The sequence below is a fragment of the Poromitra crassiceps genome, assembly GCF_964638095.1.
Source record: "Poromitra crassiceps genome assembly, chromosome: 19".
In the NCBI taxonomy this organism is placed as follows: Eukaryota; Metazoa; Chordata; class Actinopteri; order Beryciformes; family Melamphaidae; genus Poromitra; species Poromitra crassiceps.
In genome coordinates, this window is record NC_139646.1 from 25,385,000 (window position 1) to 25,404,999 (window position 20,000).

At 43.3% G+C, this 20,000-nt stretch overlaps 2 protein-coding genes across 2 annotated transcripts in view; one reads left to right on the forward strand and one right to left on the reverse strand.

Moving 5' to 3' along the window:
- The window catches only part of cplx2a (complexin 2a), a gene marked incomplete at both ends in the record, with an annotated part of 23,144 nt that extends 13,124 nt beyond the window's left edge, over positions 1 to 10,020 (forward strand). Inside the window, 2 exons of the mRNA XM_083655868.1 lie at positions 2,087 to 2,262; positions 9,832 to 10,020. Coding sequence (XP_083511994.1) covers positions 2,087 to 2,262; positions 9,832 to 10,020 — 365 coding nt within the window. The remainder of the gene's footprint in view (positions 1 to 2,086; positions 2,263 to 9,831) is intronic.
- A 6,150-nt stretch (positions 10,021 to 16,170) lies between these two features.
- The window catches only part of tmod1 (tropomodulin 1), a 28,127-nt gene continuing 24,297 nt past the window's right edge, over positions 16,171 to 20,000 (reverse strand). The window contains exon 10 of the mRNA XM_083655907.1: positions 16,171 to 16,389. Within this exon, the coding sequence (XP_083512033.1) occupies positions 16,331 to 16,389 (59 nt within the window). The 3' untranslated portion in view covers positions 16,171 to 16,330. The remainder of the gene's footprint in view (positions 16,390 to 20,000) is intronic.

Consider the following 20,000-nt stretch of genomic DNA (forward strand, 5'->3'; position numbering starts at 1 on the left):
CCAAGTTCGTTAACGCGATATCTCAAAAACGGTTTGATGGAATTCCTTCTGATTTGGCTCAAACATCGACTTGGACGCAAGGATGAACTGATTCCATTTTGGTTATCAAAGGTCAAAGTTCAAGGTCACGGTGACCTCACACACCCAATTTCCAAGCTCTGTGATGCAACATCTCAGGAGCGCCTTGACGGAATTTCTTCCAATTTGCCTCAAATGGCGATTTGGACTCAAGAATGAACTAATGGTGGAGGCCTAAATCCGCGGTGCGGTCGTTCTAGTTTATGATTTCAAGCAAAACCTTTTGATTGGATTTTTTTGTCTTCACTTTCTCCTTCTTTTCTCCTTCACTCATCCTTTCCTCCTCATCCTCTCTTCCGTCTCTCCTGTCTCTCTCTCTCTCTCTCTGCATTTTGCCGCAGTTCACCTTCTTTTCCGCTGACGAGTCAAATTACAAACGGTACCAGGGGGCAGCTATCGGCTCAAGGAATCCTCCAGTCGTTCGATCGTTCGTTCGTTCGTTCTTTCCTTTCTCTCTCTCCATCCTAGCTCTGCAGTATAAGGTCAGACAGCTGTTATCTCTCGCCCCCTCTCTCTCTGCCTTTGCCACTCATTTCTGTCTCTCTCTCCATCCCTCCTTCTTTTCCTCATCTGTGCCATCTCCACATTCCTTCCTCTCTCTCCTCTCTCTCTCTCCTCCAGTTCTCCACTTGTCTCTGTATCCTCTCCCTCTTCATTTACTTCTCTCTCTCTCTCTCCATCTGTGGTCCTGCAGCAAGTGCTGGGTAATCCCAGTAACCGGAACAGCTCAACTAATTGCACGCAATGCTTTCTGACAGATCCCCCCCCCCCTCTCCCTCTCTCTTCCTTTCTCCCCCTTCTCTCTCTCTCCCTCTCCCCCCCTCTCTCTCCCTCTCCACCCTTCTCTCTCTCCCTCTCCACCCTTCTCTCTCCCCCTCTCCATCTCCTCTCCCTCGTCCCCCCACTTTTTCTAAATCTCCCTCTCTCGCTCTCTCTCACTCTCTCTCTCACACACACACACACACACACACACACACACACACACACACACACACACACACACACACACACACACACACACACACACAATATTAAAGCAGCATTTCTTCTGGCAATTCCCTATCTGTCCCCTCCTTCCTTTTATTGCTCGTCCATCTTGAGGCTATCTGCTCCACTGTTTCCACTAATCCATCAGGCAAATGAATGCATGGCTGTGTTGGGGTGGTGTTGGGGTGGTGGTGTTGGTTGTGGTTGGGGGGGAGGGGGAGGGGGTAATCCATCAGGCAAATAGAGCACCACAGGAATGAGTCCGGAAGTTGCACTTGGGTTCGTCAGGGGAAAAGCAGAGGTGTGAAGTGGTATCTGGAGAAGTGGGGGAACGCACCTATATGGAACACCCCCCTCCCCCTCCCCCTCCCCCGGCACATGCGCCGGTCCCAACCCCCCCCCCCCCCCCCCCGCCCCCCGCACGCACGCACGCACGCACACACACACACACACACACACACACACACGCGCGCGCGCGCGCGCGACTTAGCTTGCACACTGCAGAAGTAGAAGTAGTAGTAGTTGATGCCATGTGAATCATCCAGCCCACCTTAAATATAGGAACGACAACTTTGCCCAGTTTCAAATAAGGTCTGTGGTTAATAGTTTATGGGAGCGCGAATTTGGGTTCAGCACGATAATCTTCACAAACGTGAATAACTTTTATGACTTTTGGAAGATAAATTCCTTCTTTTTTTTTTACGTGATTTTTAGAAAACGCTTCGAAAGACATAACAGTGATTAACATTCGTGAAGATACCCCCTACGGCCCCATGTGTTTATTGGTTAAATATATATATATATTAATGAACATTAGGGCAAAGACAATAATTGCCAGCGAAAGCCAAACATTTAAGCTCTCACATGGTTTTTATGTCATGTTTCTATCTGCTACAGAGGCTGAGAAATAAACGCTGACAATTCTGTCAAGTTTTTCAGACCCTTTTGCAGATCTGTTAACTTCTCAATCCTAGTCAACTTGTCTTACATGCTCCCCCCCCCCCTCTCTCTCTCTCTGGAGGTCCTCCTGATGTGGGGAAGATGATGGGTGGGGAGGAGAAGGAGGAGGACCCAGATGCAGCCGAGAAGGAGGAGGAGAGAAAGGAGGCGCTGAGGCAGCAGGAGGAGGAGAGGAAGGACAAATACGCCAAGATTGAGGTGGAGAGGGAAACAATGAGGCAAGGCATCAGGGACAAGGTAATGACAACACTGACTAACTATCTGACTAACTAACTAACTGACTGACTAACTAACTGACTGACTGACTAACTATTACTAACTGACTGACTGACTGGTAAATATATCCAACCCTGTCGCCAGAATAAAATGTTGGCAGCAAACCACGGATATGTAACATTCAACGTTTGTAAACCAAAAATGCACTCTGCATATCAACATGTCAAATGAACCCAAACACCTTCCAACCTAAATAGTCCTGTACCTCCTCAAACATCCACCCTCCTGCTGTGGACCTGTCTACACCATTTCTATGTTGCACTAGCATTGTACCCAGCGTTGGCTGGGGTTACATTGGCACAAAGCAAAACAAACTGCACCTTTTGCTTGCCCGGAAGTTATGGTGCGTCCAGGGGGTTTCCAGGACTTCACAACCTGCCCATGACCTTCCCCGGATCATAACCCACCGCCATGCAAATCTTCAGCCCAATCCGACCTGGAGTGTGGGCGCGAGGTGGTTTCCAGGACTTTCCAGGTTGTTCCAGGACTACAGGACATTCCCCTGATCATAACCCACAGCCAGTAGAAGGCTCAGTAGAAAGCGAGATCAGCTGCTCACAGACACAATAAGACACACACACACACACACACACACACACACACACACACACACACACACACACTCACACGACCAAACACATTTGTGTCATTGTGTTAGCGTTTGCCCCGGCTGTCACTGCTACCTTCCAACCCGCGCGGCAGACCTGCCAATTTCAGGCTGTGCGCTCCTGCCGGAAAGATAGGAAGCGGCTTTGTGCCTTCCTCTGTGCGTGTGGGTGTGCCACTCTGAAAAGGAGGTGTGGCCAGAAAAAAGTCTGGCGCTGAGCTGATCTTATGCTGGACTGGAAACAATTGTGCTAAGATCAACTCAGACCCTAGTCTGAGTCGCAGTAGTATTTTATAGTGCTCCAGGACGCACTGCTGGCCTGGAAGAAATCCGCTGGTCACACCGAGGGACGTGCAGCACAGAATCAATCAATCAATCAATCAATCAATCAATCAATCAATCAATCAATCAAAAAAACTGCAAATTAACCAAATTAATTAAGCAGACAGAGCATTGCCATGACCAAAGCCTCGTTAAAATGTTGAAATCTAAACGGGCATGTACTCAAATACAAAGATAACATTCCTTAAAACCACGAGCATTATAACAACATGTCAAAGGACTGGTATCATGAATGCAAACTTGAAGAAGAAGAAGAAGAAGAAGAAGAAGGTAAATCCACTTGGGAAAGATTCTCACTGCAGCCGGAAAGAGTCAATTAACTGCACGGACGTTTGCCATGTGTGTAATTGCCCAACACTTTGCAAATGCGCACCACATCGTTCAAATTTAAAATAACTTAAAAGCCGCCATAGCAATTTCATCAACTTAAATTCTGAAAATAGCTATGTATTGTATTATAGAATTATACAATAATATTGTAGTAGTAATGATTTATTTAGGAATATTTATCAAATAACATTGAGTTTTTGAATTAATTTTTAAATTATTTATTGCTAAAAATTTATATTTGGGTCAAATATAGGTTGAGGCGATGTCTCGTCATAGACGCTGGGATAGCTGGCTCAGCTACCGCAGTGAACACACATCTGAACAGACGTCTTGTGTTCTGCTCTAGAATCCCCAAACCTGTAGTGTAGAGCCGCAGCACCTTCCTTTGGTGAGTCAGCCTATTGAGATATACGCGGTTTTATCCCACTCGCGCGCCAGCCGTATAACATTTTGTGGGCGTTCCCACACATGCATCTGGTCTCTATACCTTTATGCATCCCACAATGACTTGTTTATGTTGAAACTAGGGCTGTCAGCGTTAACGCCTTAATCGCGCGTTAATGCTTTTTTTTTTTGCTAATTTTTTTTTATCGCGTTAATCGCATGCCGCTGTTTTGTCCCTTCGTCGCACCCGTACTTGTAGTCAAGCCGTTCGGTTTCCTGTCTCCTGCTTGTGCAGGAGGCATGGAAGAGAACGACAGCAATACGGTTTTAAATGGCTCGTTTTACTTTAAAAAAAAATCCCCAAATGGTACAGTGGACAAGTCAAGAGCCGTAGTTTGCACCTTGTGTAAAACGGAATTAAAATATCACCGAAGTACATCGAGTTTGAGGCGAGCCATCACCTAAAAGTAGCTAGCACTGGGAGGTCGGCTCCAATGGCTTCACGCGATATACACGTTATCAATACACAGTTTCCAATACCGAGCCATTATTCACATGGAAGTGCCAACGTTTTTAGCCTTCTTCGGCTGTGTCATTTTGGGTTTCGACTGCTCCACAGCGCCGCCGCCGGAAGTATCGGTTCTAGATATATTTTGTAGACATTGTTACCTCCTGTCTACATTCCAAATCTAAAATTCAAGATCACAAAGTACATTTATTTGCATTCATTTGATTCCCAATCACTACACACTGGTAAGAATGATTAATATCTAATAAAAAATGCTTTGAAATGCAAAATAATGGCATGCGATACAAAGATTAACTATAGTTAATCGCACGATTAATCCCGATTAATAAAATCAATCGTTTGACAGCCCTAGTTGAAACGTACTGTTGTGTGGTCTATTTTGATATGGCTGCTTAGCTTGGGGACAACTTGTTGCAACCGTCCCCATGCTGTCAGCCATGACAAACATGTCAAATGTGTCTTCCGTCTTGCTGATTGGAGAAAGAAGACTTGTGTTGCAACCGTCCCTTGTTCCAACCATCCCCACTCTACCATAAGTCGAACTAAAAAATGCATTCTGCATCAGACTTTCTTTGTTAGGGTTTGCCAGCTGCCTCTTTGGGTGGCACAGGCAGGCACACACCCTGGCACACCCATGGCTATGCCAGAGCTTACCAGCTAAGGAGATTTGTTCCTGCTGTGCTGAAGCTCTCGTCAGCACCATCTTGTCAAATTCATGTGACAAGGTTTCACAAGATGCTTTTGGCTGCTTCTTTAGACGACAGGACGGCTTCAAAAAGCTTCTTGGCTGCTCGACGACAAAACTCTTTGTAGAGCAGACCTGCTTTGGAAATAGACTTTATCACGACACTATTTGTGTTTCTCTCGTCCTTAATGCTGAGAGGAGAAAATGGGACAGTAAAGAGCTGTTCACGGGCTAAGACGAATGGAGAGCAATGGACACACAAAATATTAGGAATCCGATTATGAATTGATTTGATATTTTAGACAGAAAGAAGAATCCATGTATACAGGTAGATAACAATATATGGATGGAAGGGTGGGTCAAAGAAAGAGGTGATGCAACAAAACAGAAACATAACACACATTTTGATTGGAAGCCATAAGTTAAAAATTACCACTGTCATGATGTAATGACATCATGACATTTGTTAAATTTTGTGCGATTTGGACATTCGGTTTGAATATGTATGGATGTGCAATGTATATGTCATGAAGCTGTTGCCCAGGCAGTTTGAATGTGTTGTGAGTTGCTCTCTAAAACATGAAAGTATTACATTTGCTGAGTATGGCACACTGTATCCAGGGCTGTGATCATTATGCTATTTGCATTTGTTTTTATATGGATTTTATTTTCCTTTCCGTTTTGGAAACAGCAATTATAGTTTGGTTTCGTGTGAGGTTTTTCCAAACACTTTTCTTGCCCAGTTAAGTTGACTAAAAAAATATTTTTGGTGCTTATTTTGAGTCTTAGCTTTAGTTTTAGTTGACTATAATAACCTTGATTGCATCCCACCCCTTGTTCTATAATTCAGTTGAGTATAGTGCACGTCAGGTGATAACTGAAGCAGGTTTGCTACAGTAGCCACTTCCCTGAGTGTAAGGTAGGGAGTTTGTGGTTGGGCGGGGTCCAGTGTGGGAATACTGTGAACTGGCAAGATGAGAAGCCCCCCTCCCCTCACTCCTCAACTCAAAGTCTATTCCTCCAAAGTTCCCCCACAGGAGCCTCAGACCTCCCAAAGTGCTCGTTATTACCAAAAGGTTTCTGTCAGTTTCCTCCGCACCGTTCACCCATCAAGCCAAGAAGAACAGCAAGAACATGTCCTTCTTAGAAAGTTATATTCTTATACTTTATTATTATATATACTTAAAATGACATGTTTCTTAAGACAAGTTGGAAAATTGGGGAGTGATAATTCCTTTTATTTCCAATGCAGATTCACCTGATTAATTTACCAGGAATTATTCTGAAAAACAAGTGGCAATATCTTGAAACAAGGCACAATGAGGCAGATTACTGCACCAGTGAGGCAGATCACTGCAGCAGTGAGGCAGATCAGTGCACCAGTGAGGCAGATTACTGCACCAGTGCACCAGTGAGGCAGATCAGTGCACCAGTGCACCAGTGAGGCAGATCACTGCACCAGTGAGGCAGATCCCTGCACCAGTGAGGCAGATCACTGCACCAGTATCAAGCAAATCAAACTGGATTAGAGAACATTGGTGAAACACATTGATCTGCATTGGAAACAACCAGTAGGTGAAAGCTAAAGAAGATATAAGCTCATTATTAGCTCAAATCAGCAACAGCTTTCAACGTCTGTGATTTTTTTTTTTTTTTTGCTGTCTGCCTTTTTCAAACTGACATTTTTTGTCAGCTGTCACAGTGTGAACAACACCAAGCCGCCACCACGACGTCTCGAGGAACAATATTCTATTTTTGACATATCCCAAAATATTTCCCTGTTGAAAGACAGAAGCACAAAGAGAGAAAGAGGGAGGGAGAGATGAGAGAGAGAGAGAGAGAGAGAGAGAGATGAGAGACAGAGAAAGAATGTAAGAGAGATGAGAGAGTGAGAAAGAAAGAAAGTGATGAGAGAGAGAGAGAAAGAAAGGTGGAGGGTTAGTAGCTGCTCAAAACATGTCAGTGCGAAAAGGCTCTGGGGTTCAAAGAGATGGATTAATTAGCAGTTATCACACACACATGCACATGTATGTGCGCACGCACATCACATGCACACGCGTGCACATACACACACACACACGGACACGTACGTATGCACGCACATCACACGCGTGCGCACACACGCACACACACACACACACACACACACACAACAAAATGGCGTACGTCCCTACACTATGATGCCATTGCTAGAGTCCCATAGCTCGTTTGTCAAAACACAAACTGTAACTTTAAACTACGATCAGACATTATTTCAGTTTCCCTCCAGGCCAATTCCACTGCCAGCTGAAACTCAAGCCAGCTCCGTCTGTGTTCACCCCTTTTGGAGAATTTCAGACATTTTATTTTATTTTTTATTTGAGTGGCGCTGATGTGTGAAACCCTCACACTCATTTTGGACATTCTTTGTGAGTGAGATTAGGTCCTTTGGGGGTGGCGATGCCCAGCAAACGTTTTACCCATCCTCTGACTTCCTTCCTACCCAACCTTTATTAGACACTTTCTGTTTCCCCCAAGCCCTGTTCTACTGTGAGTCTTGCCTCTAAGTCCCCTGAGTTGCCATATTTGGTGGAGAATGCGGGCGCCCTGAATCCTTCACAGAAGATTCAGACAAACATACAGAGCTGGGAGGTAAACACTCTACGCCGTGGGGAACACACTAACTCAACTATCATCAGATGGAAGATCTGAGACCAATGAAAACCTTTCATCTTGTTCTCCATTAGAGAAGTTCCTCAGGCATCCGCAGGGCTTTCTCCCCTGAAACTGAAGTCTGGGCAGAGACCCTGGACCACTCAGGCAAATGAGGCAGTATGCCATGACTGACTTGGTGATATCATAATTGATACCTCTGATGAGGAGCACTACAGCAAGATGGTTTGATGGCCAACCCCAAGGAAGGCCGGTTGGGTTGTGGAAGAGTACCTCGGCTACACCATTGGGAGGGCCACTGGAAAGTGATAGCCATCACCACCTGGCCCAAACCAGTTCCTTTGGGCGTGTCAGTACATTTTCTCTCATTTGCCACCATGGCAGGGTTGCATGATATAGGGAAGTGAGCATGAGGAGAAGCTGCACAGAGTGGAGATGAGGATGATTCATTGTGTCATTGAGGGTAGGGATGCACCGATCCACATTTTTTTCACTTCCGATACCTGAATTTGGATATCTGCCGATACCGATATTATTCCGATACCAATATTTTTCTTGAATATACAGTATAGGCAAAGATTTGGCCAATTAAAGATTTTTTTTTAAATATACCTTACAAAAACCAGACAAAATTAAGAAAATATACAAGGCAAAGAAGGATACTATTATACATGGGCAAATTACGGCCCTGCGCTGGAATTGCAAAAAAAATAAAAAATAAAAAATAAGATTCCGATCCGATCCGATTCGTGGAGGCCATGGACCATCCACGGTGGAGGAAAGCCAGAGCGAGGATTCAGTCCAACCATAGCGAGGATTCAGTCCAACCCAGCCGTGCCTGAAAAGACAACTCTAGGTGATGATGCAGTTTCCCTAAAAATTACCAAAAAAAACAGCACCTACATCATGTTCTTTAAAACAGATTACTCAGTCTGCTATTACAGAGTACAAAGGCAGAGGAGGCTTTCTGCATCATAAGTGGGCTTTGCACAGAACCGCTCCTTAGCACCGCCAACTACTAAGCACATGTCCAAGCTGATGCTTGAGACCAGGACTGCAGCTGTGCTGTTCCAGATTCAAGGTGGGGAAGACAATCCAGTAGCCTCGGTCCCCTGGGTTTAGGGTTGGGTACCGAAACTACTATGGTACTGGTACCTTTACAACTGCTACTACTGGTACCAAATTGCAACAGAATTAGGTGCCATGCCCGAGCTGAGTGAAATATCCGCCCTCCGGTGTGTCGAAACCAGCACCACAGCACCTTCACTAACATCGTTTGGAGCGCGCCACTTGAAATCCTCTTAAATAAAAATCCACTTTAAATCCGATTTAATTGAGTTCAGGCATCGTTTAGGCACCGGTACCGTTTTAAAAACGATACCTATCCCTACCTTGGTTGCAACAGTTGACTCGACATGGAAATGGGGTGAAGTTCAAACCCAAAAGTGAGGGGAAGACAAGGGCTTCCCACCATTGCCACTATTGTTAAGAGGTTTACTTTACCTCATCTCTGTCTGTCTGTCTGTCATCACCTGTTTTGACTTTCAATTAAATGTATAACATCAAACAAGTGTGTCCCAACCACGTGTGTTTGTTGTCAAACTGCATGACCATATAAGTGACTGACTGATGGACGGACGGACTGTGGAATATTCTCTGTAAATTTTCCGAAAATGCCCAAAAGTTACTGTGCACCGCCAACGAAAATTTATGGTAATGTCATAATTTGCGATTTGCTAGCCATAATTAGCCAGCTTTGAAGTGATTGTATGTGATGTTCCATTTATTGACAGATTCAACAGGAAGAAACAGAAAATGTAAATTTCAACACTGGACTTCATGACGACTCTTGTAATTATGTTTCCCTTTGCGTCCTCTCCCTCCTTCCTATTTGTGGGCGCTCCTAAATGTGAAAGTCTGCAGGTCAAACCGTGTGAACAACATGCTTAGCAGCTTGTTTTGCTCCGTTTGACCTCTGTTTGACCTCTGTTTGACCTCCAGTATGGCATCAAAAAGCGTGAAGTGGAGGTGGAGGTTAACCCCATGGACGAGGCAGCAGAGGGCAGCTTGACTCGACCTAAGAAGTTGGTGCCTGCCGGCTGTGGCGATGACGACGAAGAGGAACAAAGCATCATGGACACAGTGATGAAGTACCTGCCTGGTCCTCTGCAAGACATGCTGAAGAAGTAGGCTAGCTAGCTGGCTAATGCTAACATTATCTAGCTTAGCTAACATAGGCTACATTCACAATGTTGGCTTAAATCAGACTTTTCCCCCCCATATGACACATGTGGACTTTTCTTTGCTTTCTAAGCACATAAAATGAAGTTGAACTTGTTTGGTCTTTTTTGTGTTCAGACGAATAAAAGATAAGATCTGTGTCAAATGGGCGGGAAAACAAATCGGATGTGAACCAGCAGTGTGAATCGCAGCCATAGGCTAAGCTAGGCTAACCCCCACGGCCAGGTGAATGTTAGCTTGGCTGATGTTAATGTTAGCTTGGTTACGCTAATGAAGCTAACCAGCGAGCAGCGGGGCTAACAACACAATGTGAGATGGTTTATCCTAGTCTGAGAAGTTTTAGATTAACTCCTTTTTCTCTCCTCTCTGCGATGGCTGCAGATACGTCTTGCAGCATCGAAAAATTATCTCGTCCACCACGCTTTTCAATTTCTTTGTAAATAAATCAATTAATAAATCTACATAAATAAGCCTCAAGTTTGGCAAACAATCATATAATAATAATAATCATGAAATAATCATACTAACTGTGTGTCTGTCTCTAAAATAGAAAATAATGTGATAACTCGATAAGCCATATTTTAAAAAGGAAATTTGAAGACTCTTAATGTGTGCTACTAGAGCTAATACTGTTCAGTTTTGTTGTCCACCCACGTCTGGAATTTATGTCCAACTTTTTGCACACAGTGTTAACACACTCTCTGTCAAACCTTATGTGTAACCCGACAGCGCCCCCTGCTCAACGTCAAAGTCCAACATTTCTGTGGTGTAACGTTTTAGTGTTCAAAAAATAATTTTCTATTCCCTTGTTGTGTGTGTCCAACCCCCTTCTTACGTCTTGCATGCCATTTGTCTGGTCAAGTTTGTTGTGTGAATATGTAAAAAAAAAAAAAGTTCTCTTCTTTATCACTGCAAAAATATTAAGGCAATAACTCTTAATTTTGAATGTGGTTTCAGTATCATGTCAATATATTAATAGTTAATAACAATAATGATGATGTGTATGCATTCAGGAATTTTAATTTACAGGTTTGCAGGGTTTTCTTTTTCTTTTGATGGTAAAGAATGACTGAGTAGCTGCAGTTCAAATAGCTACAACAGCCAAAATGTTTAGCTTTCAGCCATAAAACCGGAATTCTACAATACAGTATACTATCACCTTCAGGATGTATTACTAGGGAGAAAATATGAGTAAATATATGTAATCATCATTTGTAAGCTGTTATGGAAGCAGATACTGACTTGAAAGAGGACAAAAGATCTAGGTTTTTGGCATTAGTTGAAGTTGTGTGAAAGAGAGAAGTTTGCCCCGCTCTGAAGTGAATACTGCATAATTACAGACGGATGATTGACCTACTTATTCATCAACAACACAGCTGTTTTAAAAGAAGATGTGAAACGACACTCGATTCAGTTATTGTTGGTTTAGGTGTGAGAATGAGCCGCTGGTAAGCGGCGCGGAATGCGATGAGCAATAAAGGATTATCATGTATGTTTCTGCCTGAGATTCAATAAAAACTTTCAAACTTGTTCACAGACATAAAACTGTGTTCTCTTCTCGGTTGATTGGTTGGTAACAATGGCTTCAGAAAGTTGAGATTGCTTTGAGAGGAAAAAGGGGGACGGTTAAAAGCAGACAGGGAGAGAGAGATGCAAAGTATTTTTTATATCCAATTTCAGTACTCATAACATAACGCATAACCTTGGAGGGGATTAAGGAAATCTCACTTTAAAGATGTGTTGCCATATTTATGAGATATTTGAACATCAAAATATGGGATAGCTTCTTCAGAAGGTAGAAGGATGGAATAAATGGTAGACATATTAGAATGGTTTTATTTCCACTACTTAAAAAAACTGCAATACATTATAGTCCCTAAACGCATACAGCGTCATTTCTTTTTGCTATACGTTTGTTATTGGAAAGCTAAGTTCACCTGACTGTTTGTTTTATCCCTCAGCCTTTCTGACATCACACACAGACAGAAATACCTTCTTACCCTTTTATTCAGTGGATTAGCAGTCTATCTGTTTTTTTTAATTTGGGGAAATGGAGTGGACTAATTCTGGGTCATAGATGAACTTTCAGTGTTCCCTCTAAAATAGATTATTAATTGATAACTCAATATCTGCTAACAAAAGAAGAAAAAGGTATGGCACAGACATAGCCTACTTGACAAGATCAATCAAGAGATCCCCCCCACATCAAAAATCTCCAATTTGTTGGACTCTGGACCCTCTGGATTTCTGTTTGCAAGAAACGTTACCAGACCAGATAAAACTGTGGTATGATTGAGTTAAGATTGTCTTAGTCTGAGTTTCAAGTCTTGCATGGGCCAGGACACCAATACAATGAGAAAGATAGAAGTTGAATGAGCGAGAGAGGAGAGAATAGGCCGTTTTCACAGCAACCATTTTGAGATGGTAAAGCAGGTGTAACCAATGACATTAACGAGGGCCCTGGCACTGGAACACCTAAACGTAATGGAACCATCATTATTAATGGTATTGGTTAGTTACACCTGCTTTACCACCTCAAAACGGTTGCTGTGTGTGAAATGGGTCTATGAGAGAGTAGAGAGACTAGTCGATGACATTAACTGCTGACTTGGTGTAATTATCCTATTTGGCCACATAGTGTCAGTGTTATCCATAAAACACTGCAGAATTGAGTCTGGCATTGGCCATTATTCTGATAAACCAAATGTAATGAAAGTTGAAGAAAGAAAGCATCGCCGACACCATACTTTCAAACCTGATTTATCTCATAAACAAAAAGGTGGACTATCTAACAAAACACAGAGTCAAGCAATACAATCAAATCAATCTGAACCGCTGCTAGACAGAGGAGAAGACAGACCAGTATTACAGTTGAGGAGTGGCCTTACCATTTCCATTTAGACTGATGTTCTTCTGTTCCACAGCTTCTTCAAACTTTTTCTGTGGCCTGTGATCTAAATGACATTTACTATCTTGTCCTACTGACACCCAGAAAATTAAAGCAAATTAAAACTCTTGTCATGTGGGGACCTTATAGAGGCATTCATGTGACTAATTTTGCATCCCAAACAATAGATAGAACCATCTTATTATTATTATTATTATTATTATTATTATTATTATTATATGCCAATTAGATAAAACTGCTCAAATGTGTTTGGGATGCAACTCTTGGCTAACAGTGTTCCACTGATATTAGAAACCTCAAATGTCTCTATCGTATGTACATCAAATCTATCTGAATACCACCAACAATAACAACAGCACACATGGGTTTGCATTAACCTGCACCATTTTGAACTAATTAACTGCTTACTAAACATAATGGGCCAACACTAATTGACCTCAGATGGGTGCTTTGACATCGATCAACAATCAGATGGATTTTCAGAGGTGGAGGTTCACATGAAAGAATTGTGTGTTGTACAATCAATTTTGCACACTCCCGCCCACAGCCTGTTAAGGGGAAAAACTGGTACCTTTCCAGATTTCCTGTAAGAAAAAAGAGACACACTTGTCCGGTGGTTACTTGTTGTTTTGGATAGCACCATGTCAGACCTTGAGTTATAAAAATGACAATCCTAGTTGTAAGTGAGACAGTACTGTCAGTTACAGCTACCAAGAATGGCTTATTATGGTGTATAGAGACACTGCATGAAATAGGCCACGCCCGTCACGGGGGAAAGCTCTCCATTCACTTCCAAACACCAGCGTCATTTTCCTTGAATTAAACATAGCTGTGGTGGGGCTGCGCAGACAACAAATGTAAAGAATCACCAATTAAAAAGTGTTTTTGTACTCCTGAGCAAAACAAGGAAGCCATTGAGAATTGGCCAGAAGAAAAATGTGGATCTAGCTGTCAAGGACATAAGTTGGAGTGTTCATCTTCCGTATATATGATCCTTGTGTGCAACACGCGACCATGCACGTGACATAGGAGAACGCTAGGATTGTGGGGGGAGTTTTTGTTTCCCCCCGTTTTGGGCGTGGTTTCTGAATGATGATGTGCTCCGCAGTGTCGATCTCTTTTTTAATGTGAGCACACAACAAAATCCCAGTGGATGCTGCAAAATGGGCAGCAGTGTTCCTCGTGCTCGCCGACACCGCACTTGGTGTCGCCCTTCTTCATAATCCTGATGTAACGAGGTTCATGGAGATGGAGCTGGAGTTTGGTGGCACCGCATGAAAGATGACAGGACCTCAGTCGTCACCCTTGATGCTGGGAACATTTCCACTGAGTTGGACGAGGCTTAAAGGACCAATCCAGAATCAGAGTATAGCGCCACCTGTGGCATCAGGATGGCTCCACAGTTGGCTTCGTATATTTGTAAATTGTATACAGTATGTATACTCCGAAGCCTGGATTGAGGCATTGATCAACTTGAGTGAAAGCAGTCATAAATAGTCAGGGTGATGTACAACCATCTCATCTCATATTCAACCACACAATTCAGCGCCAGTAAATAACTACAAACGAACACAATCAACAAACTAGACCTGGTTTACGTTGCAATACAAATCCATTCAAATACTCAGAGTTCCTTCAGTTATTTGGCATTCCTATCATGGATTTGTCATCTTTCCTCTGTTGTGGCATTAACATGCTTTATTACGTTGTTTACCCATTTGGAACAACATTTCTGTTACACTTTGGAGTTATGTGTTATCAGTTGCTAAATGCTCAAACAAATCAAGTCATGTATTTGAATGGATTCTAACTTCTACTGTTCCCCAGGTCTGTCACAAATAAATAAGATTCTATATATAGCAGACAAGTCTCACAGTAGCCAGGTTTATAAATCTATCTCTTTGTCACTATCTCTCTGTATCTCAGGACAGATAGGCACTACAAGATATTGTCTAAGGAATTTGGCCATCCCACACACACACACACTGCCAAGACTGGCTGCAAATCCCACACGGTATTTCTCAGAGGGTTTCATGTTATCTATTTGATGACTTTGGTGCTTAAAGCAGCTACGAGCAAGATTTTCAATTGTTATTAAACAGTATACCAATTACAATATTGATGCATCACATCTTACCTAGCTGAGACCAAAGCCGTGTGAATCGGAGATTGCTCTCTTAAGTCTGTGTCTGTCTAAACTCGCGTCAACAGGGGGCTCTCTCTCTCTCTCTCTCCTTACCGCCGGACCGGATAAACCCGGAAGTGAAACGCAGCTGCCTGCCTTCCCCCGTCCGCGCTGCCTAGCAACATACCATAAACAAGGAGAACGCCATGCATACTCTCGCGAACATCTCTCGTTATATTCTAACAGGTTTTTTGGAAGTTATTTTGTGGTTATGGCCGAAGTGGCTGCTGCAAACCGTTTCATTTCACTTCCTGATCTGCCCTGGCCACAGAGAGACTAACACTGGCCGATTCACTCGGGGTTCAAGCGAGACTACTCTGCGTTGGTCTTGTCTACTATTACAGGTAAGATGTGATGCATTGATATTCAATTTAGACTGTTTAATAACAATCGAAAATCTTGCTCGTAGCTGCTTTAATTGATTGCCAGATATCTTGTAGTGTGTGTCCACCTTGGAGCAACATCAGTAGAAAAACTGTGAGTGGATGACAGTAACGAATCATTTACAGTAGAATAATAATAATAATTAGAATTAATTCAACTCAACAATAGAAACAGGCATTGCTAAAAACAGCCCATCGCCATTCAAATGGGCCCTCATTCAATCCCTATATTGTGGAACCAAGACACTTGTGGAGATAGTAAAGGATGAGGAGGACAAGATGGCACAACACACACAGGCACAGGCCGGTTTGTTTGTAAAGAGAGCTAACAGCGATGCTAACAGCGATGCTAACAGCAACGCTTCTTCCACTTTTTCAGCCCCGGGACCAAAGTTTGAGAAACTGACGCATGCTCTCGTACCCAGTCCCACAAACTGCAGAGTACCAAATTCTTAATTTAAAACACAAGGTTTTAGCATAATACGTATATCACTTTTAAAGGCACTCAAAGCACGGATCGACACCGAATCCCATCGGATCCTTTAAGATCCACTGAACAAGAGTCTAAGGGAGTAGAAGGTAGAAGGAACTCAGAGGCTGGCTCTGAAGCCCAAAAACCGTAGAACCTGACGTGGCCGGAGATCAGAGATGACGTGCAGACTTCTGGGGGTAGGTCGTCGGAGGTGGGCGGGGTGCGGGGGTGGAGTTAGATGGGGGCGGGGGGGGTTTGGAACGACGGGTTGGGGTGGACAGGGGGGAGGAGGAGGAGGGTAGCCCTGGTTTCTACACGTTTGTCCGACACTTGGGGAAGATGGGCCCGCCCTCAAGCCTTCTCTTTCTTACTGTGGACGGAGAGAGGGGTGGATGTAGAGAGGGGTGGAGGAGAGAAAGAGGACGGAGAAGGAAGAAAAGAGACAGGTGAAAGGGAGTAGGGAGAGCAAGGGAGGAAGGGAGGAAGGGAGTAGAAACAGAGAAATTAGTTTTGTCAGAAGATCAAAAAAACATTTTTTCTTTTTAGCAAAGCGACAATTGTTGAGCTGCTTGGAATACTACCACCACTACTAGTACTGTCTGGTTGCCAGAATAAAACCTTGGCATTGTACATTTCTGCAATCCACGGATAGGTAGAATATAACATTTCTGAACCAAAATACATTTTGCATATCACCTTTCTAGATACAGTATATACACGTTTATAGAGCCAACGTGGAACGTTACTTCCTGCTTCAGCACTGTACCAGAGATTTTCATCCTCCATTTATTTTCCCATAGACATTTCGTAAAATGCTTATAAAAATAGTTTTACTTGTTCAAACCAAACGGTACAGATATATTTAGAAACAGGAGAGATTTAATTTGGACGAAAACGTAAAGAAAATGTGGGTTTAAAGAAAATATATATATCTTTTTGTGTGTGTGTGTGTGTGAAATGTTCTATGGTCTCTCCCGATTCTAAATATAGCTGAACCGTTTGGTTTGACCAAGTAAAACTATTTTGCTGAAGCAGGAAGTTCACTTTGCCTCTCTATAGATTCTGCGATTGAACTAGCGCGCTGGCCGTGTTCGATCCCCAGGGTTTAGTCTACATTCCAACCATAAGTCACATTTAACCGGTTTGTTATTTAAGCCTATAAACCCAAACTATAACGTCAACTCTAACCACGTTGTTTCACTCGCCTGAACATAACCAAAGTTGTTGACGCAGTTTTATTTGCATTTTCATTTTGGAAAGGCAGCAAGGTTTTCAAATTAACCACTGTTTAGTTTCAAATTTACACTGAGATTGTAGGTTTGCAGAAACATAAAACACCATGTTTTAGACACATAAAACGCAGACACTTTATTCTGGCGATTGGGTTAACTACTAGTGCTACTAATCATCATCATCATCATCATCATCACTATCCTGAGCAGAAAGCAGAGAAAGAAAGTCGCCCTGCCTCGTTTGCTGTGCAAGAAGCAAGATGGCGATAGAAGAAGTGGACCAGCTCCACACGAGCGCGACAGAGATGGACCACACATCAAAGCTGTGGACCAGCTCCACACGAGCGCGACAGAGATGGACCACACATCAAAGCTGTGGACCAGCTCCACACGAGCGCGACAGAGATGGACCACACATCAAAGCTGTGGACCAGCTCCACACGAGCGCGACAGAGATGGACCACACATCAAAGCTGTGGACCAGCTCCACACGAGCGCGACAGAGATGAACCACACATCAAAGCTGTGGACCAGCTCCACACGAGCGCGACAGAGATGGACCACACATCAAAGCTGTGGACCAGCTCCACACGAGCGCGACAGAGATGAACCACACATCAAAGCTGTGGACCAGCTCCACACGAGCGCGACAGAGATGAACCACACATCAAAGCTGTGCCACTTTTTCCACAAAGTGGCTGTAAAACAAAGAGCATCAGCAGGCGGAGAGGTGGAGGGAAGAAAAACAAGGTGAGGATGATGAGCCTACAGAGAGCATCCGTTTAGAAGAGGAGAGTGAAGCCGAGGACACGGGAGAGAACGGAGGTACATCTAAAAACACAGGATCAGAAAACAGAAAAAGATCAAAGAAGAAAGGGGTGAGGTCTCTCAAAAAGGCTGGGTATTGTTTCAAAATGTACAATACCAGTATCAATACCAGTGCCCTTAAAGTGATACCAATACCAATAGCGTACTTCATTCCATAACTTTTTTCTTTACTTGCTGAACTGCCAACTCCCGTCTACACCACATTCGACTTCACCACTGTTTGGGTTGTAGCTGCTGCGGTAGTGGGTCCATCACACGTTGCATTCAATCGAATCAAATCAAACGCTTGCAGTGATTGGCTGCGAGCAAAACCATAGAAATCGTTTTTTTTTCTAGATCTGTAGAGAAAAAGGATTGAATGGAGGTATCGTTTGATCGGAGAAGTTTCAATACTATTTGGTACTGGATTATTACCGGTCGGTACTTTAAAGGTATTGAGTAGTGAAACCCAGCCCTAGGCCTCAAGGAGAAGCTACAACCACAGCGCAGATGTACACATGTGAAACTAGGTGAAAACAAGATCGATGTAGACGAGGCAGATACCTGTCCCAGATCCCGCTAAACCACTTGAGGGGACAGTTTCACGGAATGTTCCCTTCATATTTTAGGCCTTAAAATGAACGAGCAGTTGGATTATTGTATCCTCAGAATGTCGTCAGTGATGTCCCATATAGTGAGCATAACTTTTAACTTCTTTACTTTTATTCTGTAGAGGACACAGGTTTCATTTGTAGAAGAAAATTTCTATTTCTGGATTTCCCACTTTGCCTCCCACAGCACACTTTTTCAGTCCAGGACCTAAATAAGTCTAAAACATATTCTTACTATTGTCATGTGGAGTCCTAACAGACTTTTTCAGTCCAGGACCTAAATAAGTCTAAAACATAAGCGAGTTACCGAGTGCTCACTTGTGGGCTGCAGGTGAATGTGAGGTGTTGACCCGGCAGTGTTGATTTGAAACTTGTTGTTATAAAGGCTTTTTGACCTTTAGATCCTTGAGTCTGTGTGAGTTAGTGCCTGAAGAAAGCTGCTGCTTCTTCATCTGGATAAGTCATATTACATATTCAATAACCTATTCTTACTATTCAGCTCATGTAGAAGAAACAGTCTGGCTTGAGAGACTAACAGGAAGTGTAAACACAATCGGAAAGTTCTGATTGTGTTTACACTTCCTGTGACTCATAAATCTATGACTGACTCATAATGTGAGTCAAAACTAGGTTTTACCAGGTGAGTCAGACTAGTCCTAGTCTCAACACCAGACCCATGAGAGTTCTTACGCTGATACACTATGTTACTGCATGCTGCAGATCTCTCTCTGGGTCTGGGACACTTTCCCTCAGCCAGCTGGTTATGGGAGGGAACCGTTCACTTGGCCAGTGATATGCCAGTGATGGATTCAGTCCTCTCCAATCAATAACGACTTTGCGATCAGACAACACGGGAGGCGCAGCCCATTTTCCGAACCGCTCTCTCATCAGTGCTACTCATTCAATTTCAACCCGCCTTCAAAACCCGCCTTCAAAACCAGCAGTGGCTGTTAACTGGCACAGACTCACTTATGTAGTATGCGGAGCGCAGCGATTCAACGTAATATTTGAGTCTGGGGAGAGACTAAGTTAGTCCTACAGTAGCTAGACACATTCTCTGTAAAGTCCTCTGAGACATGCCTGTGAATTAGAGCAATATAAATATACAAATAAACAAATCAAGTCGCTCAGGGAAAAGGTACAGGAGATACTGGCATAGGAGAGGTGAGGCAGAAAATGGAGCACTTTGAAGAAAAAAAACATCAAGATAGGCGGTGATACGTAGGTGCTGTGGAGAAGACAAAGAGTGGCAGATAGGGGGCGATATGTAGGTGCTGTGGGGAAGACAAAAGAGTGGCAGATAGGGGGCGATACGTAGCAGGCTCCAATAG